We start from the raw sequence: 25,394 nt of genomic DNA on the forward strand, positions 1-25,394 counted from the left end.
ATTTCCAGTGACTTTGGTGTGATTGAGGTTTTTCCTGCTTCATTCCCCTTTGTTTGGAGGCATAGTAATGGTTAGTTAGTATCATGTCCTTTCTACTAGTAGAGGCAGCTGTGAGTTTTGTTGTCACATCCGAAATTAGAGGAATTGGGTATTTGACAAGTGCTTGGGGATGGGGAGGTTAATAAATCCTATACTGAATTTTGTGATCCCGATAAAGAGCATTTAAATAATTAGGGTGGGGCAAGGGCTGCTATACCTCAGTTCCACTGGTAACCTCGATGCTTGGTTATTGCAATGTGCTCTGTTGTGGTGCTACCTTTGGGCCTGGTCTGGGGGTTCCAGCTGTTACAAAATGCTGCAGCTGTTAAAGAGGACAGACCATTGCCAGCACATAACTCTGGTACTAAAAATTTTCCACTGGCTGCCAATACACTACCATGCCAGGTTGAAAGCTCTTGTACTAATTTACAAGGCCCTGGATACCTCAAGGACTGCCTTATATCCCTGCCCAATCACCAATATCTTTAGAGGGAGTCGCTGTTAGTGGGCCCCCATAGCTTGGATGCATGGCTCAAAGGCATTTTAACAAGTTTAGCTTTATGGTTCTAACTGATTTATTGCATCCCTGTAAACTGCTTAAAGATTACTTTTCTACCTGCCCAGCACTAATACACAGAAGATGCAACTTCTGACATTCCTTCTGCACAACCTTTAAACCTCCACGCCTTTCATCATAGCACCCGATCATTCCTCGAACGTAATACCGGTAGGCGTCATCTGCTAAAATTTTGCACATGCTGTTGCGAAAGCAGGAGGGAAGCTCTTCTCTAGGAAACACCCACAAAGCTGTCTGCACCTTTTGAAGTATCTCTGGGGCTACCGCTCCTTCCTTCACATTTTCTAGTGAGCGCATGCTGTCGAGTTCAAGGGGGCTTCTTCCTGGTTTGGATCATGCCACAGTAGTGCAACTTTACTTCCTTTTAGCTAGGAGCAAGCCTCATTGAAGTCAGTTGGGCTACTATAGGCGCTATAATGGTTCATAGCATCGCGATGCAATCCCCTCCCTTACCCTCTGGCGCGGTTTCCTCTCCTAACTCCTCTTACGACTCCCCCCCCCCTAAAAAAAACCTCCACTGTGAGGCAACGGGAAGCAAGTGACTTATCCCCTCACGCCCTGCTGCCATAGCAACGGGCTCAAAAAACGCGCCAAGCTCCCACGGCGCTCGCGCACAATGCAGCCTCTCGCCCCGACCCCTGCAAGTCAGCCCTCTGAGGGCGGAGCCGGAGTAGCTGCGGGCGGCGAAGGAGAGGGGGCGGGGGTGGTCCCGGGCCGCGCCTGCGCGCTGCGGAGAGCGTCGGTTTGTCTGGTTCCTATGACAACGGCGCCGGCTTGGAGGCCTCGGCCGCCCGGGACGAGATGAAGCTGAAGCGGTTCTTGCTAAGATATTACCCGCCGGGTGCGGAATGGGGCAGGGCAGGGCAGTGTGGAGGTCAATGTTAAAGTTGGGGAGCGGGGGAATGGCGACGGGGAAGCCTTACGTGCGGCGGGCAAGCGTGGGCGATGGAAAGGCGGGGATGGTGGGGTCGGGGGCGAAAGGGTTAACGGATATAGATATATACAATGACACACACATATCACACCCCGGGAAACACAAATGTGGAGGGGAAAGAGTCGCAGAGTGGGGGGAAAAGGTTTAATTGAAAGGGTTGAGCCCCGAAACTTATTTGCTCAGCAGGTGTGTGGAATGGAAAATAAGCTCCGTTGTATTCAGTCTTCAATGAGAGCTTGCTCCGTAGTAGGTTTAATGCGTTTAACATATTGCATGGAAAGGCGGACTGGCAATGCTTCTAAAGAAGTAAGTAAGCAAGCAAGCAAAATCGATAAGCGAGCACAAGATTGCAGCCTCGAGCATGAAATGTGAAATAACAACAATAGAAACATAGTTTATCTGAGGTTGTGCAGAGTGCCTTTTCCTTAACTCTTAAGTAACCTTGCCTACTTTTGGGGGGGAAACTTGTTTCAAACATGTTCTTGTGCATTTTAGAAATTAAATTAATAGCTAATGGGGAATCAAAGGCAAACGCAGGAAGGGGGGGAGACTTCAAAAAGAAAAGTGACTTGCAAGTGCTCAAAGATGGAACTTACCTCATGAAATGCACTTTTGTGAATGAGTCCCGCACATTGAAGATGTACCAGAATAATGCACAATGAGGGCCAGTGTGGTCTCATGGTTAAGAGTGCTAGTTTACTACAGTCATACCTTGGTTTAAGTACGCTTTGGTTTGAGTACTTTCAGTTTAAGTACTCCGTGGACCCGTCTGGAATGGATCAATCCACTTTCCATTACTTTCAATGGGAAAGTTCACTTCAGGTTAAGTACGCTTCAGGTTAAGTACTCCGTGGACCGTTTGGAACGGATTAATCCACTTTCCATTACTTTCAATGGGAAATTTCGCTTCAGGTTAAGTACGCTTCAGGTTAAGTACAGACTTCTATAACCAATTGTGTACTAAAACCGAGGTACCACTTATCCAGGGGCCAATCCCAACTCAACCATTAAGCTTTCCAAGTGACTATCTCATCCCAAACCTACCTTTTAGGGTTGTCGTGAGGATAGGATGGGTAAGAAAATCATGTGTGCTGCATTCAGTGTTGTGGATAAATGATGCAATATAAATGTCATAAATAAAATAATCGGGTCCTATTTGTCTGACCTTTTCTATCTGTGACAGCTTCATCTTGTGGTTGCCTAGGATGACATTTAGATGGTTCTGATGGACAGTTATATTGACCACTCTGCTGAAGTCAGTGCATAGGCTTTTGGCATTTAATAGTTGTGGAGTTTTAACTAAAAGTACCTTATGGTAACCAAGATAACTTTAGCATATGACAGACCGTAGGAACATAAAGTACTCAGCTCATGGTTGTGCACCATGGGTAGATAAAAAGCCATAGCTGCTGTCAGCTGAAATGATTTATTACTTATGATTTGATGTCTGAGGTGACTTGCAGAAAAGCTGCATTCTACTAAATCCCTAGTGTTACAAACATTTGTGTAACATTGACAATTCAGTCGTAAGCCAAATAATGGTATATATCATACTGTTTCCTATAGGGAACAACAGACTAATATCAAAGTATTAGCCTAATACAGAATCCACAAATTATTTGTAACTGGATTACACACACAATGCAATAAAGGTAATGTGGCAGTCAGTTTGCTTCTATGTATATTTCAGTTGTATGTATTAGACAGGGTGTCATATTTTTCAGATTTACTTTTATATTTGGAAGATCTCAAACTGGTAAATTAAGTTGGTGAAGTAGCTTCTGCTTTTCTATACTATCAGTTGTTTGGGCTATGATCCTACAGTAACCTGAAAGTATCAGTCTTAGATGGCCATGACCATTTATTTAACAGAAATCTTCTAAAAAACTTATTTGGACATAACTTGCAATAGAAGCATTAATACTTGCTTCTCAACACTAGTTGAGAATTTTATTGATGCATAAACTAGTTTAACTACTTAAACTACCTTACACCAGTGTGACTGCATTTTTTAATATTAAAAAGGTACCTTCGGACATAATTATTAATTACTCTCAGCATCTTCAGAGTCTTGGCGTCTATCCATAGGGCTTCTGAAGTACTGTAGTACTCAGTTTTATCTGTTTAATCAAGCAGACTTTGTATTAGGCAGTGGTGCAGTATAGTGGCTTAGAGGGTAAGCTTTGAATTCCCAGGTCTATTACTCAGACCAGCAAATACCCATTTAAAGTGTTTGAACCTTTGCCATGAGCAAACACAAGTGGGCTTATGCAAGCTACAGTACTGTAACTCAGCTGTAGCAGGAACCACACTGGTACAGTATTCCTAAAAGAAGCATTTCTGTTTCAGGGGCATCACATATTGCACCACTCAGTTTTGTTGCTGGAAAATTGGGTTCTTTTACTAATTAGAGCTTCTGCTGTGTTGTGTATGTACATGGATTGTATTTGTAACATCAGTGTGAGAGAGTTACAATGATTGCCCCCTATTTTACAAAGCCTTTAAATTTTGTATGTTTCATTCACCTTGGCAGGGTTGATCTACCTTTTTATTTAAAACAAAAACAAAACACTTGCAAAGCTTCCTCCTCCATTTACAGTAGTACTTCTGCTGTTTCCTGGACCTTTTTCCTGTTCTCATTTTCTTATCTTGTGCCAGAGAATTCCATAAGTTAATGATGTGGTGTTCTATCGGATGATCCAGAGTTCTGTATGTATTATGAATAATTACATTGGTTATAAGAGTCAGTATTTATTTTTTCTATGTGAAGACTAGCTGAAGTTCAAAAGAGCTGCTTCAGTGACTGGGAATCCTTTGCACATAAAGGGACATCTGAGAAGGTGTAGGATTGTGTGGGCTTGTACATGAACAGTGGAATTTTGGGCATTTCCCCTTTGAACAGGAAATCCTCAAGCCATATCACAACACCCTCCCATTTGAAAAGCAGCTTGTCATGTGGAATGGGGGTTGCTGTTGAAGACCATAAGTCCAAAGAGCCTTTAGCATATGCATCTGGTTTCACAGTTCTTTGGCCCCTGACCTGTGTCTTACCATGTGTCACTACAGAAAATGACAATATGTCTGCCTGATTCTGCTCCCTTATATGGTTTAAATTAGATGTGTTGCTACTGAAATCAATAGGATTTTTTTTATCAAAGAGAAGGTCAGTCTTTGTACTGTGTGCCATCAGAACCTAGCTTGATACTCAATTAATAATTGTCTTGTTTTGCTTCTTCAAAGGCATTATTTTGGAATATGTTCAAGGTGGGGAAGTGAAAACCAAATCTATAGATTTACTGGATCTCAGTGCTGCGTGAGTATTATCTTTTGTTGTATATTGAAACAGAACAACTTTACTAATACTGTATATACAAATCTGCTAAACAGCTAAGAAATGTATTACAGTGTTTTGGTCATATGGAATAAGACAATCATGCTGTCAAATCATCCTCTTCCAAGTCAGTCATTTAAGATTGAGGTGTTAGTGCCCAATCCTATCTCTTGTGGCATATCTAGCAATATCACTGCTACTTTCAATGAAAACTTCATAGGGTTGAAAATTCAAGGGTGTGTGGTTTCCATTTCACAACTGCTGAAATTACAGCATTTTTGGAAAGGGCTGTAGCCTTTCATAGAGAAGGTTCCAGGTTTAATCCCTGGCAACTCCGTGTGAGGTTGGGAGGGACTCTGTCTGAAACTCTGAAAAACTGCTGCCAGTCAGCATAGAAAATACTGAGCTAGATGGATGAATGGTCTTCCTCAGTGTAAGGCAGCTTCCTATGTTCTAAAACTTTGTATTCCCACAATGGGATATATGTGAATAACAAATATAAGATGCATTTCATGTCTTGTAAGAAGATCTCCAGCATTCATAAAGTGTATCTGAATTAGACATATAAAGATATATATTAGCTTTGGTGTTCATATTTGTTGTAAACCTCTCTTGCACACCTCTGCCTTGATTACTTGATGTGCACTGGCAGGAGCATGCAAAAGGCGTCTTTCAAAGCCACAATTAAGACTTGATCCTGGGAACTTTCCTGTGCTAAATTGAATATGTCAAAGAAACTTTTCAGAAAACAGACATTGGGTTAGATTTAGATTAATTATACTGAAGTCCCCTTGAAATAATTGGGATAAGGTTGTCATGATGGCTAGCTTTAAGTCCTATATTTATTTCAGTGTGACTAAAGCATTCAGTGGAGCTAAACTTTCCATCTGGATCCAACTCAGCATCTTATATGTAATATACATTTGCTAGCATACCTAACAAATGTAGTCCTTGAGCATGTCAGTGACCTGTATGGAAAACATACTGGACAAATTCCATTTGTTCAATGGATGATATTCCCTAGTGGAACATATATCCTTCACCATTGAGACTATCCATACGGAAATCCTTCACAAACAGGATCTAGTTTTGTAAATTGTATATTTGTTCCCTGTGATGCTGCTGTGCTTTTAACATACCAAAAGCTTTGTGATTATTTTTAGAGGATTTGTTTTTTCAGCTTAAAGAGAATTTTAACTCCTTACCTCCCATGACTAACCCTGAGAAACACAATGCCAAAGTAAACTTTTTAAAGTTACAGGTAGGTAGCCGTGTTGGTCTGACGCAGTCAAAAAATAATAATAAAAAATACTTCCAGCAGCACCTTAGAGTTGGTCTCTAAGGTGCTACTGGAAGGATTTTTTATTTTGTTTAAACTTTTTAAGACTGTGATATTTTTTGACAAATTAGCATGTTGTTTGAAATTAAAACAAAAAACAAATATGAGTGCTGTCACTGAGGTTATTTAAATTCAAGCAGCAGAGTAGAGCTGACCACTTGTTTTAAAACCTGCATAAACAAGTCACTAGAAAAGACCTAAACATACAGAATATTCAAAATTAATCACATTCAAGTACATTATATTACATTAAAATTCAAGTACATTACATTAAATTTGTAAATAAAATGACTGAAAAATTGGAAACCTGTCTTATACTCAAAAGATGCAAGGCCTAACCTAGAAAAAATAGTTTTACAATTGGTGTGGATTAGGTATTTCTAGGTCAGGCATAGGCAATCTTGGCACTCCAGATGTTTTGGAACTACAACTCCCATGATCCCTAGCTAACAGGGCCAGTGGTCAGGGATCATGGGAGTTGTAGTTCCAAAACATCTGGAGAGCCAAGGTTGCCTATGCCTGTTCTAGGTGAACTCAGGAATTTCCAGTGGCTGTCTACTTCTTATGTGGGGGGCAAGAAATTTTGTATCTATCTTCCTGACTGATGTGTGGTCTGAGGCTTCTATGACATAGCCCAATCCTCTATGTGTTTATTCAGAAGTAAATCCCATAGAGTTCAATGTAAATCAATGTACATCTGTTTTTATGGAAAGATAAAATAAAAGACATCTGTGGAGACCCACAGGTACTTTGCCCTTATTCTGAAGGATAATATCTGCAGTTGGCACATGGGAAAATGTCAGAATGACTCCCCTTCCCCCTTTCACCCTGGTTGATACAAGCAACAGAAGGATTTAATTTTCTCTTAACTTCAGGAGATGAAAATTGTGTTTTAATATATTTAAACATTATTCTACTTTAGTACAGATGTAGAAGCCTTAGTAGCAGATATAAGAAAAGCAGAACCTCTCATCACAGCATCACGTAAAGACCAGGTTGTACATTTAATACTGCGACTGCAAGAGAAACTAGGACAACAGGTGGACCACAAATTTTATCTTTTTAAGGTAAGAGTCATGAGATAATTTCTGATACTTGCTTTCAGTTACATAAATACACAGAAACTAGAGGTTTTAAATGGCTGTTGGTTAAACTGTCCTGCTCTCAGGTCATTGTGGGAGCTGGCAGAAATGGAGCCAAAACAGGGTTGCTGAGAAAGGAGGAGATACCAGCCTGCTTATGCTGCATAAACAGATGTTTGCAGTAGACCCTCACACAATCCAGTGAGCATGCTCTGTAGCCATGGAATTTATGGAGGGATAATAGATAATTGAGGGCACTAGGAGAAGGGGACGACAGACGAAAAGATGGTTGGACAGTGTTCTCGAAGCTACGAACATGAGTTTGACCAAACTGCGGGAGGCAGTGCAAGACAGGAGTGCCTGGCGTGCTATGGTCCGTGGGGTCACGAAGAGTCGGACACGACTAAACGACTAAACAACAACAACAATAGATAATAGGTTGTAGGGATGGAATTCTGGAGGAGGGCAGGGCTGGCTGGCACCCTTTTAAGGATACACAGCAACATTCCATTGCAGGTGTTAGTTTTTTATTTGAATATGTACTCTAAGGATCGCGTTAGAGTATACTGAAGCAGCTTATGAGTGAGGAACGTGGTAATTTACATGTTGGTGTTTCCTGTGTTTGGGTAAGCAGGCCTGAGCTGGTTGTGTCCCAGTTTCCCAAGAGAATGCCAATTAGCAATGTATTGTGGCTTGCTTCAAGTTCAATTTCTGCTGCTCCTGGCTGGCAGAAGAAGCAGCTTTATCAAACTCCTAGTGGAACACCATGCATGAATATGGGCTGCATTCGGGTTGGTGCCTCTCAGGTTGTGCAGCCCTGGTCCACAGACTCTGTAAAGGTGTAAGTAGAAGCAAGTGGTAACTTGTGAGTGGGGTGGAGGCAGTGGTGTCCTCCCAGTGGTGACAATAACTTATTGGGCCATTTTGGCTAGCTTGGAGCTCTCCCAGACTCACTGCCATTGCCCTGATGACTACAGCACTGCCACTGCCTCTGCGCCCCATGAGCTCAGGGGAAGATGTCATCTGGAAGGCCAAGCCTGAGTGCAGTGGTTTTGGGCTTTGTACCTAATATTCTGTTCTGACAACAGATCACATGAATATATTAATTCTCACACAGTTCTGATTCTGTGACTGCAAGTTGTTTTTAACTGTGTTTATTATTTGATTTTAAATTGTTGCAACCCACCCTGGGACTTGCTGATGAGGGGCGGGTAATACATTTAATAACAACCACAACTCCTGTGGGTGGTGGAATTGGGGGTGTTTTGTCTGTTGTCAGTCTCAGTAGCTTTTCCACAATCTGCAGTACCTTTTTCACACTGCCAGATGGCAGTGTTGAGTTACCTAAACAGCAAGTTAATTGCTGCTGATTTTCAGAAATAGGATTTCAGCCAGAGCCTAGCTTCTCCAGGGAGCTCACTCATCACTCCCTTGGTTATCTCTGCTGAAAGAGACTGGCACTGGGAGCTGACCAATACATACAAGTAATCGAGCATGTTGGAAAATAAGTTGTAGTGCTTGATGTACATATCCTTGCTGCATCATGTGGTTAAGGGCTGATTTACAATCAGCACAGACTCTCAGAAAGCCTGTGTTTGTATGGGGGTAGGAGGGAAATCATAGGAAGACTACATGAAGGGATGGTCTCTATGTAGAATAGGTGTGTGGGAAAATTTGATTTAAATATGAACCAGAGCTATTACTGGTATCACTTCTGCATCTGCATTTGATGTCAAAGAGTGTGGATAGATCTCTTAAGAACAGCATACTACCTTCCATCTAGCAGCATGAGGTTTATCTACACATGAGGATCTTTGTCTCTTCTAGAGCACCAGCTGACAGACAGTCTGTTGCTGAAATTTGGGGATCTGATGGTTTTAAAGAACAGCACAACACTGAACTCAATAAGTTAGTCAATTTTTGGGAGAGGCTTTCTTTTTTGCTGATTTTTTCATGGCCCCCTTTTCCCCAAGCAGTGAAAAGTGATCTGTATCCTTTGTCTAGCAATATAAGGCTGTTTTCTGCTTCTGAGCAGGGTGCAGGGTGGGGTGGGGGATCTGTTGTGAAGGTTGAGCTGCTCCATGCTGTAGACCAGTAAAAAGCTGTTTGTGGAAAGACAGCAGTGAGTTTGACTGTTGATGAAAATATGTCAAATTAGGTACACTCACAAAACATCTCATGCATGCTTGAGAATATGTTCTATCTTTGTACCCAGATCCACAGATCCAATGTTGGTGCAATCTGCTCTTGATAATATGTATAAGGAAGGGGTGTCTCTCACATTCTCTCACTATTTGTGCTCTACTTTAAGAGTTTTTAAGTGCTTTCACACAGTTGGCCTCAGAAATAGTTTTTCTTTCTAGTCATTGTCTTAACACCAGCTTCTTGAATACTGACTTATTTTCACTTTTAGAAAGGTGATTACACTGATGTAGAAGAGTTTGGATTTGATATCCCACTTTATCACTACCCGAAGGAGTCTCAAAGCAGCTAACATTCTCCTTTCCCTTCCTCCCCCACAACAAACACTCTGTGAGGTGACTGGGGCTGAGAGACTTCAGAGAAGTGTGACTAGCCTAAGGCCATCCAGCAGCTGCATGTGGAGGAGCAGGGAAGCGAGCACAGTCCACCAGATTACGAGTCCACTGCTCTTAACCACTACACTACACTGGCTCTCAGTGTAATGTCATTGCAGTGCTCCACACTTTCACATTGTTAATTTGACTGCTATTTTGTTAATTAAAAAATAAATGTTGAACTTGGTTGGTTCATGACCCCACAGACAGGCTACTTCATAATTCCAAAACTATATTCCCTTTTGTTTTGTCAAGATGGTTCAAATTCAGGCGTTGTAGACAGGGCCGTCTTGAGCAGATTGCGCGCCCTGGTGCTGAGGGGCGGAGATCGCTCCGCCGCCCACCCCGCCCTCGCAGGGCGCAATTGGTTTCCGCGCGGCTTTGCCGCGCGGCGCCCTCCTTGCCAGGCCAGCGCCCAGCTTACCAGCCCCCCGCCATGGTGCACTGCGCCACCGGGGGGCTATGTAGAGCCGGCCCTGGTTGTAGATAAATCTTTTAAGAGTTATACAGTACCTTCCACTAATTCACCTAGAGGCATGGATCCAGTTCTGACAGTTGAGCTTTGAATATCTGAGATTGTAATAGTATTGGAAGAAGGAATAATGGATATGTATAGTTAATTACTCAAAGGTTTGTTACAAGAAAGTTACAGTACAGACAAAACTGACTTTACCTGAATTGTACCAAAGCAGGGATGAGGAATCCAGAGCCATCAGTGTGCTTCTTTCCTTTGTACAGCACGCTACATTCTAGCCATGCAATAACAACAGGTTTCTGTATCCACACATACATCTGTTAATCCTTCACCCAGGCAGACAAGAAGCATTATCTCAGCGAGGCAAAGGACTCAAGGAGGCTACAGATCAGGGCTATTGATCAGGGGAAGGGGTGAGGCCTGGTGAGAGTCCTGAGGGTGAGATAGAAAGGTCTGGAGGGCTGTATTTGGTCCCCAGGTCTGAGCGTTCCCATCCTTGTAATAAAGAGTGCTGCTTGTGCAGTAATAAGAACTACACAAATCTATTGACTGTAAGGAATAATTAAGGGTATGCAGAGTATAATTGGAAAGAGGACTAGTGTTGCATTTTCAATTCATAGCACATTGCAGTTGCCAGCAACACCTCCTAAATGAAGACACAGAGTTGGTTTAAACCTATACCTTTCTTTGCAGTTTCCTGGGTGATAAAGGTTTTTTGTTGGTGGTGTTCCCAGCATAGTAGCAAGCTGTCGTAACTTAATAGGGGTTTGAATGTGTCATGGATACAACACGCTGCTATAGCATAACGTTTTAATCCAAATGGGCCTAGTCTAGCCAAAGCCCCGTTGAGTTCAATAGGAAAAGTAAATGTATTCTTAAAACAACACTACTGAGATCAATGTGACTTAAAAGTGCTTAACTTTAGTTTAGCCATTCCCATTGATTAAAATAATATTTAAGTATTTAAGATTTGTGAAGGTGAATACCTAGGAATGTAAAGAAAATTATACTACCTTTATTTTCTAATTTCAGGTACTCCGGGCTCATATATTGCCACTGACTAATGTTGCCTTTAACAAATCAGGTTCTTGGTAAGTTTGGGTGTTTAAATTCAAACTATGCATGATCTACCAAGGCTTATCTAAATATAAACTGAATACTGTACAGTATAGTATTTTATAGTCTGTAATTTCCTCTGCTGAGATTCTGGTTCAAAAAAAGGGTTATTAAGATAATTAGTAGGATCGGAAAAGCAAAAATCCAACATATTTAGTAACAATTCTTATTTTGTAAAAGAAAATAGAGCAAAATGACAGTGAAAAATGTACGATATCTCTTGTTTTGCCTCCCTCCCCTTGTATTAAATCCTCAGTTCTCCTTATAACTCTTCTTGCCTATTCTTTGATCCTTCATCTGATCAACTGAGAAAAGTGAATGGGGAGCAGGGGAAATACGTAAATTACAACAAAAACCCAACATGGTTTTTTTTATGTCATTAATTGAGAGGAACTTAGAAGACAGTAGTAATGTGTAATATTTTGAGAGTAATTTCAGAAGAAGTTGTATTTTTTCTGATCCATCTGAAATGTTTTAGCAATGTAGTCAGCAGTGGCTTAAATTGTGGGGTGAGGAACAGGGAAGAAATATTTATTAAATCTTCTTTTCTTCTTGTCCGCTCTAGTTTTATCACTGGAAGCTATGACAGAACATGCAAACTTTGGGACACTGCTTCAGGAGAAGAGTTACGTTCTCTGGAAGGACATAGGAATGTGGTCTATGCAATTGCTTTCAATAATCCATATGGGTATGCAACTTTTTAGAATCTTTGATCTTTAAAGCCCTAGATGGCCTCAGCACATTATTTATTTGGTAAAGGGTAAAGCGACCCCTGACCATTAGGTCCAGTCGCAGACGACTCTGGGGTTGCGGCGCTCATCTTGCTTTACTGGCCGAGGGAGCCGGTGTACAGCTTCCAGGTCATGTGTCCAGCATGACTAAGCCGCTTCTGGCGAACCAGAGCAGCGCACGGAAACGCTGTTTACCTTCCCGCCAGAGTGATACCTATTTATCTACTTGCATTTTTATGTGCTTTCGAACTGCTAGGTTGGCAGGAGCTGGGACCAAGCAACAACAGCTCACCCCGTCGCGGGGATTCGAACCGCCGACCTTGTGATCGGCCAGCCCTAGGCTCAGTGGTTTAACCCACAGCACCACGCGCCACCACGTTCTTTGGTACTCTACATCTAAATCATTTTTATTTTTCTCTGTAAATCATTTTTGTACGTTCCCCCTGTACTCTGTTTCATTCTTTAAAATTTAGTGACAAGATTGCGACTGGATCATTTGACAAGACCTGCAAATTATGGAGTGTAGACACAGGAAAGTGCTATTACACCTTTAGGGGACACACAGCAGAAATAGTGAGTACAGGACCTTTGGAATAATCATCACTATATATGGAACGATCTAATTTTTAAAAACCACTTTAAAGTTAAGTGTTGTTTTTTCTGTTATTCTCAGTGAAACTATGTTAACAAGTACATTACATGCTACTATTCCCAAAAAAATCTGGGGCGATAATTTGTACCTACTTAAGTGAAGATATGGAGCAGTGGTAGCGCCACGTTTGCTGTAAAATATTTTTCCTGATTCTGTGGCGTTATCATTACAAGGTAGAATGTGCTGCTTTTAATTAAAATGGACATTCTCCCTCCACACGTTCTAATTGTGAGAGTAAAATTCCTTCCTGAACCCCAAGATATTCCAAGCAATCAAATGAGTGAAGGTTTATTACCAGCTATGATCTTATGGCTGTTATGTTTTATTTTACAGGCCTATTAACAGTCAATGGGGCAATGACTGGAAACAGTTACTGTCACGCTCTAACATATTGTGACTGACCAGTAGGAGAACAGAAAATCCAAGAATTTCTTCTAACGGTTTTCCTTCTCTCTCTTTTTCTAACAGGTTTGCTTGTCATTTAATCTTCAAAGTACATTGGTTGCTACTGGAAGTATGGATACCACAGCTAAATTATGGGACATACAGACTGGAGAAGAAGTAGTCAGATTAACAGTAGGTTGCAGCACTTATTAGTGATGACTTGGTGTTTTTTCGAAATTGCTATTAAAAGAGCAGTTCTTAATTAAAAGAGCAGTTCTTAATTTTCATTTGCAAAAGTCAGAGATGAGAATTTATACAGAACTCTTAGCATATGTAGCTAAATAATGCATTAAGCAAACATAAAGGAAGACTGAAAGCTGTGATACTAATTAAAAAACATTGAATTTTTACGTGCTTTCGAACTGCTAGGTTGGCAGTGCAGAGAAATCCTATGCATATTTATTTGGAAATCCTACTGTGTTCTGCCAAGTGTAAATAGGATTGCAGCCTAAATAAAAATTTTTTCCCTAATTCTGTGGCTTTGCTACTACAAGGTAGAATTACCTGCTTTATTATTAAAATGGACTGGTAATATTCTTTGAAACATCTCCTGCACTCAAAGGCACTGTATAATTGCTTTCAGATCTATTATTACCTGGGATTACAAATAAAGGGGTTATAATATACCCTGTAAGATTGAAGAGAGCTCTCTTAATAATATCACAAATACATGTAGACAGGTGTTGCTATTGGCTGCTTCACAGTTTTTAGAAATCTGCACAAACCTTTGATGTTGGTGTAATTCTATCCCTGCTAGATGCTGAATTTTTAAAATTTCATTTTTTACCTGCCTTTCCTCCAAGGTGGTCAGGGAAATATATAAAAATATGTAACAACTTTGTAAGGTAGGCTAGTGTGGGAGACAGTAACTGACCCAGGGTCACTGAGTGAGATTCATGATTTCAATGTGACAATTTGAATCCAGATATCAGTGTTATTTAATTAACCTTCCCACAAAGAAATCAGAATGAATGCTCAGTATAATAGCTGACTGTCTAACCTCCATGAAAGCAACTGAGACTGAATGCTCAATAAGTAGGTTGTCTAGAAGTGACCCAGAACCTTACATTACATGATACTTTGCCCATCCAGACTGGGATTTTCTATGTTCTTTTTTGAATCTTTGGGGGGGGGGAGTTTTTTGAATAAAACATAAAGTTTGTATGTTTACAGACAACTGAAAGGATTTTTTTCCAGGATCGCGTTCTATAAAATAATAGTAACAAAGAAAACGGAACACAGAATCATTAAAGTTTGTACAGCTTTATAAATCCTAGATCAGGCATAGGCAAACTCTGTCCTCCAGATGTTTTGGGATTGCAACTCCCATCATCCCTAGCTAACAGGACCAGTGGTCAGGGATGATGGGAATTGTAGTCCCAAAACATCTGGAGGGCCAAGTTTGCCTATGCCTGTCCTAGATTATTTCTACATAAAGATCTTTGTTTAAACTTTAAACCTTCTTTGTATAACTTCAGGGGCACTCTGCAGAGATTATTGCATTATCATTTAATACTACAGGAGACAGAATCATCACCGGTTCCTTTGACCATACAGTTGCAGTGTGGGATGTTGGCTCGGGCAGGTACTATTTTAAATCTTGTTTTATTTCATGCTTTACAGAACTCTTAAAATAATTCTATACAGGCCCTAGAGTTGTTCAAATTATAAACCTGCCTTTATTAGTTCATATTTAATACATTTCAAGCAACAATGAGCTTCTAGACACCAGGAAGATGAAAATTAGGCATATTGCTTCTCTGCGATTCACCCTAGCAACAGTTCAAAGATCCATCTGCCAGAGAGCTAAGATAATAGTTCGCTGTGTTGGCAAGTTATGTAGGTTATTATAGCAGAGCAGTGGAGGATATATATTGTGATATTAATCTTACACCTTTGCTTCTTCACCTGGGAGGCTTGCATTGAATAATCATGGCACTTGAGCTTTCTTATATTGAATTAGACCAATGGTCCATCAAACCAAAATCTGACTAGCAGGTGCTATTCAAGGTCTGCAAAGAGACCACCCCTAGCCTTCATGGGAAACTATGGGCCTATTCAGTATCATGAAACTAATGCATCTGAATAACATTTTGTCAAATTGATACGGTAGAAACAATAAAAGCCTTATGATGATCAGCAGTAATTTATCTGAGTCTGGAATAACATTCATTTCCCATCTTAAGTTATCACTGAAGGGGTAATATAATTATAAATACATGATTTGAATTAAATAGTGTGATTGTTTTGTGAACATTAATATAATATTTTTTTGAAATTACCACAAGCAAATAGGAATATTTTTTTCCAGAATATTTGCTTTTGTGATGTTTTCATTTGGTGCAACCATTAATTAAGGTGTGTCTATGTGCAGTCTAAGAAGGACCACAAGTTATACGTATTATATAAAGGAACACCCATGAATGGTTGTATAGGTTATAAAGCACTGAACCATAGGAAACACATGAACACACGTTAAAGATTGATTGTGTACACACACAAACACAAAATGAGAGAGTGGTATGACTGCAGTGGTATTCATTAATGGTTTCTTGAATTGCAGTGATGACTATTCTGTGACCCCACTGATTTACATTCTCTGCAGTATACATACTATTAAAGTTTTCTAGGGTTTAATGCTTTATAACCTATAGAATCTAAAATGGTCATTGACAACTAATTTTCACACTTTCTTCAAACTGAAATATATATTAGCGTGCCCTCAGCGGGTCACTCTGCCAGGTAGATGGAGCTGCCCACCTGTGAATCGCCTGGCATCAAAATGATGTCAGGTGAAGCATTTTTCTTTGCCCATCCTTCATGTCACATTTGAAGATATCTTTGTAATACAGAATTGGTCTGCCAACAGGAGTGAACTATTATTGTCCTGTGACTTTATATGTTTTGCCTGTGTAATCGTACACTCTTGATTATCTATGAGATAACCAGTAATACTTGAATTAGACTTTTTGCCTTGTTTTGCAATGGAATTGTATCTAGGTTGAAAAAAAATTCTAAACATGCAGTGGATAGTTGCTAGGGAGTCATAACCAGCTGAGACTCCCAGATATGTATCCACCATGTGTCCTTGTGTATTATACGGCTACAAATATGCACTAATTTCTGATGCTAATTCTAAATACGGTAGTTGGCATCAGAAAATTTCTAGTTTGTATTGGAAAATCCTCCGATGCCCCAGAGAGTAATCTAATTTAGCATGCTTATTTTACTTGTGTTTAGTAACCAAACACAAACTGTCAAGTTTGCCTAGTATTGTATTTGCAATTGGCATCCAATCACTTACATTTTGTGTGTGTGTGTGTGTGTGTGGAAAGATTTTGTGTGTGTGTGTATGGAAAGATTAAGCACTGGAAAAGATTCCTTAACAATTTCCACAGAAAATTGTGTTAATCAGATCTGAGGCTTCTGAAGATTTAGACTTGCACGTGTAGGTCAAAATGTAATACAAAGGCTGCAATCCTACTGGTATGTATATTTATTTGGGAGGACACCTAATTGAACTGTGACTTTTATTGTCGAGTAAGCATGCATAGGATTGCACTGTAAATGACTGGGGAAACATTAAAGATTTAACCTGTAGCATTTTGTCTATTTCTTTTTATAGATGCCCCTTTGCATAATACATTTATATTTGAATCAACCACATAACATGTTTTTTTATTCTCTCCTGGCAGGAGGATGCATACTTTAATAGGCCATCGTGCAGAAATAAGTAGTGCACAGTTCAACTGGGACTGCACTCTCATAATCACTGGATCGATGGACAAAACATGCATGGTAGGATAGTTGGATCCCTATTAACCTGATTTATTGCTTTCAGTAGTATACGAAAAATAATCATAGTATTGACTAATCCATACATTTGTAGGTCTGATTCCAGGAATACATTCTTCTTGGCCTGCATGAAGGAGTGTGGGAAAAATTAGCTTTCCCCCCAGAGCAGGTACAGAATAAAGGTGTAGGTTTACTCTTACATCTCTTTAAAATAATTGAGGGCATGTACACTGCCTGATAATATGCATTCAGTGCTGGATGCAGAAAACCAGAATATTTCATTTGGAGCAAAAATAAATTAAAATTAGTTAAATGTGATCCACTTTGCCTAAACCAAAACAATCTCCAAACTCACCAGGCTCTTAGCAGGATTCCTTGTTCACAAGGCGGCCTTTCTTCCTTGAAGGCTTTCTCTCAAACTCTCCAGAATCTCTGTGTAACACCTGAGATCTGCTTGGTTAACCCACCTCTTGGCTATCCACCTGCTTATACAGCTTCTCCCTGTCTGTCATTTGATCCATCCAGAGACTGCAGGAACAAGGAAGCTGGGAGCCTTTAATTTCCCCACCCCTAGAGACAGATGTACAGTTAGTCACATCAGCAATGTTGGACCCTATGCCTTGATATTTTATTAGTCTTGGGGCACCAGCTAAGACTCCATATTAACCCTATACTTCCCAAATGAGCAGAAAGGTAAAAGGATGCATACCCATTTTATAGACAGACAGTCCGGGACAGTAAAGTCCAATTCCTTTCCATTCCATCTTTTTTTAAAAAAAAAATGGCCCAAAGCTTTTCTCTTAAAATGCCCCACCAGCTTATTTGCAATATTACACTTCAAAAGAAAGAAATACAGAAAATAAGAGGAACATTATAGGCTAGCCTGGTTTAGGAAAGAAGAACCAACATTTTTGACTTCTGGGGAGTTCTTTTCTTTTTTTCTTTTCTTTTCTAGCCTTTATTGGTGTAAGAGTTGAATCTGTGAATCAGCCGCTAGCATGGAAATGATTTCCAGGAGATATCTGGCTTGCGCTGGTAACATGTCAAGCAAAATATTTGTTAACCTTGCTTTCTGCCAAATCTGTGTGCTCATATGAAAGAACAAATAGTGATCGACTAGCTACGCAGGCCGCAAGCAGTTCAGTCAAATAAATAAAGAAGCTGATTTGGGTTCCCTGTCATTATTTGCCTGCAATTTTGCTTTCTGTCCACATTGCAGTTGTGGAATGCGCTGACTGGCAAGCGTGTAGCAACATTAACAGGCCACGATGATGAAGTATTAGACGTTTGCTTTGATTACACTGGCCAGCGTATTGCAACTGCCTCAGCTGATGGTAGGTGAAATTGATTTTTTTATTAAAATGTCTTCATCCCGTGAAAGCTGATTTGAAGAGCATCTCTTGAGGGGTAACATGGAAACTCCCAGTAGCTCCTTCTGTGCATCGTGGATGATTCCACATGAGGGCAAAGAAAGAATCCTCTCAGAGAAGAACTCTGGTGAGGTGAATGCATGTTCTGGAAACTGGCTAAGTTTTCTAATACAGCCAATCTTGTGGAAAACCTCCATAATAGCGCCAAGGAACAATTATATCCATATAGTGAGCCATTTTTACGTGTTATGTGATGTGCTCTTTGGCAGCTTTCTCACAGGGCTGTGATATTTAACTCTGCCCCAACCTATCTCATATATCTGATCAGTCTAATGAGTCTATAATCTACCAAACCATTTCCGTATGAGTGCCGCCCTCTCATAAGGACCATGCAATGTTAACCTGAGTATGCATGGCAACAGTAGGTCCTCCCACATAGGGATGGGGACAAATTCAATTCAGTTTACATTTGAAGGCAAACCCACCTAATTTATACTTTCCCAAACAATACAAGAATGTAAACACAACCATCTTTCAAAATTTGAACCCCGAATTTTGCAATGCAGCTGTCCAGCCAAAAATGCTTATACTAAAGTGTATATATATAAACATATCTTGTTGAAAACAATATTACGTTTTATTAGTGAATATATTTTTGCAAAAATGCATTGTATTAGGGGAAGTTGTATACAAAAATGTGTATATTAGGATATATTTGAAAAGGCTGATGAATTTTCATGAGAACTTTTTTTAAAAATCTGCCAACTGATACTGAAACGTTGAGAACTGTACTTAAGATTTGAAAAATGAGAAACTTAAGGGAAACCAAAATTGACAGATTCACCTATCCCTACTCCTAAATCAGTGGGCTTTGAGTTGCAGCCAGTCATTTCTAACATTTGCCGTCTCTGGTTCCTGATAAAATAGCAGATGTATTTAAGCACAACAGGTAAATGCCTATACTAAACGCACGATTGTTTGTTTGTTTTCTATTAAGGATCAGCAAGAGTTTATGACGCAGAAACAAAAAAATGTATATCAAAACTTGAAGGCCACGGAGGAGAAATTTCAAAGGTAACTGTTGTTTTATTTCTCTGTACTGCTGAACCGAGTAGAATGTTGTTCTAAATTACAGTTAGCTTTGGCCATTTTGCTTGTTTGTATGTTCTCGGTTCTTGAGTATGGACCAGGAAAGCAACTTCTCCCCCTTGCTGTTTTTTATAGTGTTTTATCCCTTTATGTCTCCAGTGTGTTAGGAAAGTACAGAGGTTAGTATTCTTTTATAAAAGCTGCCAATTGAAAAACATTCTTGTAGTTTGGCGGAACAATCCTGCAAGTACATACCACTGACCTGTGGGACTTACTCCTGAATAATTGGAGGTGGGATGTCAGCCTTTGAGATTTATGTGAGATTTTTGAGGGCATTCAGGTTATCTATTAACTTGAATAGAAAGATTTTTTGGTGAAATTGGGCAATACTCTACTGCCATCCTCCTTTCCTATAATTTTAAGTACAGTAACATTAAACAAGATTGTATCTCTGTGTTGGGCTTTTCCAGCTGCAATATTTAGTGTGGTTTTTCATGCATGTTTCATATGGTAATGTGTACATGATAAGAAAGCTACAGTCTAAACTACACCTCTCTTACATCCTTGGATGATGCACCTTTATAGTAACAAGAAGCAGCAGAATGTAGGCCTACTTTTAATAGTGTTATAAAAAGGGAATTTGGGCAGCATAGGAAGGTCAACTTTTAAATTATCTATATTATATATGCTGAACATAATCTTTCCTCAGGCCAGTTTAACCTTGAAGGTAAAAATAAAATAAAATTGAGAATATTCACATAAATGTATATATATATGTTAGAGACAGAGGCTTAGGTTGTTCTTAAATCCATACTGCATGAGCAAGACGAAGGCAGCCCATACATGTTTCCTGATTTATGGCAGTGTTGTTGGCTAGATACTTTGTTTTGTCATTTAATTTTTGGAGAGCAGTGACAGGTTCAGTATCTGTTTGGATGATTAAAGGAAATATTAGTGTCTGTGTGATGAAATTTGGCAGCACTGTGATATGATGAATCTAATATAGCAAGGATAAAATTATATTTGCAGATGAACATTTCCAATTTCTTGTTTAGGTCCAAAGCTTAAAGAGTAGTAGCAATTATAATTATTTTACATAAAATAAATAAGCATTGTAGAAGAATTGCTACTGATGCTATAACTTTTTTTTAAAGCAGGAAGCTATTCAAACAGAATACAAAATGGTTTCCTTGGAAGGTTTTGGGTTTTTCCCCCTTCCTTCTTTTTAAAGTTATTTTTATGAGTTTCCTAAGGAAATAACATCCCACAATTTTATATGTACTTCATTAATGTTTCCCATTTGCTGTGCACATATGAAATGACAAATGTCATGATGCAGCTATCAGATGTGTCCCTAAGTTGAGAGGCAGCAATAGGTAAAGGTTAAAGGGCTGCTCTCAAGAATCGGTTTACGTGGCTCATGAATGTGCACTAAAGAGATGCACTAAGGCCTTGGGAGGCCTGCAAGGAGCCTCCAGAGCAACACTTAGGCTTAAACTGACCTATTTGGTAAAGGAGAGAAAAGGGCAGAAATTATTGAATAAAGGTGCAGGTGGATGAGAAAGAATTTTAATTTTTTGGAATGTTAATTTCAGACATGAGGCTAGTCACTAACTTAATATTAACGTCACAATTATATTTGGCTACTGAACTCCTCATTGCATATGCGACTAGTTAACTGTAATTCATTATTCTCTCCATTGCTCACCTGGTGCCTTCACTGCATATCTTTAGGCTCCAAGCAAAAATGTTTCTCTATAACCAGACCTTTAGCTGAATATTAAATGTGTTTGTGGGAGGGGGGCTATTGGTTTGTTTTTGTTTCTGTTTTTATCATGCATTTTGTGTTTTCATCTAGTATTTTTGTGTTGTGAACTGTCCTGTGATTTTCAGATACAAATTTGACAAATAAATCCTAAATAATCCCAGAATTATTATCTTGAGGTGGCAATTCCTTCCTACCTGAGCAAGCTCCTTGATTACTGCCTTGGATCACTTTAAGTCATTGTGCTGGCTTGTGGAACTGATAATAACAATAGCAATTCTGCTATTGTTTCCTTGGGAATGTTTCATAAGTTACTATTTAGTTCTCAGAAATGGAATCCCAAATATAAAATAGGGTACAGCACGTGTTATGATTTTTGAAAGGCTCGTGTTTAGCATTAAAACCACAATTTATTCACAGAAGCCACCCATGATCGAGCCACTTTGGGAATATTTGTCAACTTGGAATCAATCCCAAATTTCACAAGATAATGTGTGACATGCCCTTGTTTTAAGATGAAAGGCAGGAAAGCTCCTGGCTTTGGAGGGTTTTTTTCTTGATCAGCCCACTCCAGCCTATGAATCTACCCCTGTAGATAGAAACTGGAAGACAAAATATATTCAGGGGCTGTTGTCCCAGACACTGCAAACCTGTGTGAACCATGGTGGACAAGCTTTTAAGATAAGTAATGCCACTTCCTTGCCTCTTTAAAAATAATAATTCTTGTTTCTTTGTTTTTAAAAGATCTGTTTCAATCCTCAAGGCAGTCGCATTCTTACAGCCAGCTCAGATAAGACAGCTCGGCTTTGGGACCCTCAGACAGGACAATGCATTCAAATACTAGAAGGCCACACTGATGAAATATTTTCGTGTGCTTTCAATTACAAGGGCAATATAATCATTACAGGTAACTAACAGCTATATTGAAAATTGTCCTACGTGTTTACACCAAAGTGATGTCAAATAAGGACAGTTTCCTGGCTTCTGTTGTCATACCTCATCACGTCCAATTCCGTTGAAAACCTGGATCAAATATCTGTTTCTGTGGCATATTGCTTTTCCACACTAGTTGAATTGTTTCAAAACGGGGTGCTGGCCTAGAGAAGTTGGGTTAAGTAAGTAGGGTGGGGTGGGGGAAACAGGGCAGCCATTGAACAACAAGTTTCAACAAATAGATATGGCTCCACTCTTTAAACTTTTCAGTGGGATGATGCATTAAGGCAACCTGCAAATTTGAACAGCTAAATACATTTTCCTGTGCTATATACGTTTTATTTGCTAGTATCTCATTGATTCCGGTGGTGGTTTCCTCTTTCTTCAGTGGAGATGTTTTTACAACATTGAAGAGGAATGGGGTCATAGCAGCATTACTAAGGCAATTGTAATCCTAGAGCCAAATTTAAGACACCTTTTCTACAGCATTTCAACACAACTAGTTTAGAATTTGTACAAGAGTTAGGTTGGCAATTCTTAGATGGTAGCCTCAGATTCACTGGAAGATACTGATCTGTGTTGGCACCTTTTTTCCTGATAGAAGCTCTATGCCTTTAGCAACAACATTGCAGACAAATATTCATGGGCTGCACAGAGATTTAGTGATGAGAAAAGGTGCACCCTTTGAATGTATGCCTGTTGGGTTCCTGTTAAAAGCCCAGAACATATGAAACTGCCTTATGCTCCGTAGTTCTGTCTTTTCTGAAACTAAGTGCCTCTCCAAGATGTCAAGCATGGAAATTTCTCAGCCTTCCTACCTGAGATTTTTTTTAAAATCTAGAGATATTTGGGCTTCAACTCGGGACATTCTATATACAAAGCATGTGTTCTATTACTGTGCAGTTGGCTCATTCTTTCAAAAGAGAGTAGTTTGCAAAGTGTCGTTTGCTAAACTGTTAATTCATTCAAACGCGTCAGAGTTGGAAGACAAGATTGCCAATGAATTTGAGAGCGAGGGATGTATTTGAAATGTCTCCTGCCCCAGGAAGCTGTAGTTTTATATTATAGATATATGAATGACATTTGAAATGTTACTTTTCTTTCTAGGTAGCAAGGATAATACATGTAGGATATGGCGCTAATTGAGGACAATCTCTGACCTGACTTCCCAGCGACTTTTGTATGAGGAGCTTCTTATTATACAGGCAATAACTACTAAGCCCTTCAAAAACCTGTTTTCTGTTTTTGCCTTTTAAAAAATGTTACTGAAGTAGACTTATTTCCTGGACTCATGAAATTAGCAATGTTAGCTAGTTATGTGATAGGTTCCACTCTAATAGCATTGATATATGTGTTAGTGACTTAGTTGTGACAAGTGGCATTGTTTTCTTTGTAATGGTTTTTAGGCCAGTTGGGTGGGGGAAGTGGGGGGCGGGCGGGCGGGGGGAGAAGCACCGTGATCTTCTTAGCAATGCATTGCATTACTTGAATGCCTCTCACATTTGGTTGGATAAGTTTTACTATGCTGAATTTTTATTTAATAAAAATATTTAAAACACTATGGAAGTTCAGCTCTTTATGTAGTATTGACAGTTGAGCATATATTAAAACTGTCTATTCAAGTATTGTCTGAAACCTCTGGAGAAAGTGCATATTAAAACTTTAAAAATAAATAAAAAATCTGCCATATAGCTCTATATTTACTCATCAATTAAAAAAAGCAAACTTATTACATATTGGATTTTTAGTCTCTTCCAACCTGAAGACTTAGAGCAGGCATCCCCAAACTTTGGCCCTCCAGATGTTTTGGACTACAATTCCCATCTTCCCTGACCACTGGTCCTGTTAGCTAGGGATCATGGGAGTTGTAGGCCAAAACATCTGGAGGGCTGAAGTTTGGGGATGCCTGCCTTAGAGTCACCAACAATATATTTAAAAACTGTATCTGAAATGCATTATTAAGCTTCAGCCTAAATCACTTAGTTCCTAAACTTCAGGCCACACACTACGAAGCAGCATAATGGATGTTGGGTATGCACCAAACATTTGGCAAATGTTTTTCTCAGCTGCTACAAAGGGTGCTTCACTTTTAACCTTTTCCTTTGTGCTATATGAATAAAATATTATATATTATCTAGGTTCTGGAGTGCAAAACACTGCATGGGTTTTCTAGCATTTAGCTTGGGAGTGGTATTATTGTGTCAAGTTGCAAAAGTCCTACCCCTCCCTTGTGAACTGAGTGCCCAATCTCAGAGAAGCCTGGCTCATGTGATCTGCCACTTTGAGCAGAAATAATTACATGAATTGGGCCTCAATAAGAGGTCTGTCTGATCCACACTGGAGAAGCAGCTTGCACCATAGAGGAGAGGGGCTCACACTTTTTTAATCAAGCCTTTGCGAATGTATGAACCATGATTTGTTGATGATTAGTTCACAGCTTTTCATCCTGTCATTTCACATCCATTTCCTTTTTTTTCTCCAATCATGTTTGTCCTCTTAATTGCAGTAAGTGATTAAAGTAAGTTGTCTCAGCATGTGTGTGTATACCTGAATATCCTGATGCTGCTTTGGTACTGGCATGAAATGTTTTTGAATTTTTTAGTGTCCCCAGTATGAGAGCCTATTTGCTGTGTTGCCCTGAAAATGTCAACTGAACTGAAATATAATCTAGCTAGCCTGACTTCTCTGTTCAGCTTTATCCTAAGGAGTCTCTGATATTATGCATGGTTTACCTCCCATGAAGGTTGCAGAAGTGCTAGGTGTGATCTGCTATGAAGCAAAGCACTGGTATTTGCTACAGAGCAATGCACAATACCTTTAGGCTCTGGAAAGTGTAGCTTTGTTTTTCAGAAATATGCAAAGATACTTTTCCTGAGAAAGAAAACTTTTGTTGCAGACTTCACAATATTTTGAAGCTATTGGCATTTACAGTATTTAAGTCCCCCTATTGGAGGCGAGGTAACCTTTAACTCAGAGTTACATTGCTAGAGCCTCAGGCATGAGTTTTGGTGAACCCACTTTTTGACAATTCTCTTCTGATCCAGCTCTACTTGCACTTTGTTACGTGCACCTGTTATTCTGGATCAGAAATGTTACCTCCTCTAACTCAGATGGACTAGATCAGCATTGTGAGGTGCAGCTGCATT

At 39.6% G+C, this 25,394-nt stretch overlaps 1 protein-coding gene across 1 annotated transcript; it reads left to right on the forward strand.

Annotated features, from left to right (window-relative positions):
• The first annotated feature begins 1,225 nt into the window (after positions 1-1,225).
• DAW1 (dynein assembly factor with WD repeats 1) lies at positions 1,226-23,809 on the forward strand. Its single transcript, XM_035133427.3, has 13 exons — positions 1,226-1,457; positions 4,791-4,863; positions 7,143-7,287; positions 11,386-11,444; positions 12,035-12,157; positions 12,674-12,773; positions 13,321-13,428; positions 14,775-14,881; positions 16,992-17,094; positions 18,311-18,425; positions 19,459-19,535; positions 22,060-22,222; positions 23,356-23,809. The coding sequence occupies exons 1-13, from the start codon at positions 1,418-1,420 to the stop codon at positions 23,388-23,390; spliced, it is 1,248 nt and encodes a 415-aa protein (XP_034989318.1). The 5' UTR covers positions 1,226-1,417; the 3' UTR covers positions 23,391-23,809.
• Positions 23,810-25,394: the final 1,585 nt, after the last annotated feature.

The sequence above is a fragment of the Zootoca vivipara genome, chromosome 5 (genome assembly GCF_965207765.1).
Source record: "Zootoca vivipara chromosome 5, rZooViv2.hap1.1, whole genome shotgun sequence".
In the NCBI taxonomy this organism is placed as follows: Eukaryota; Metazoa; Chordata; class Lepidosauria; order Squamata; family Lacertidae; genus Zootoca; species Zootoca vivipara.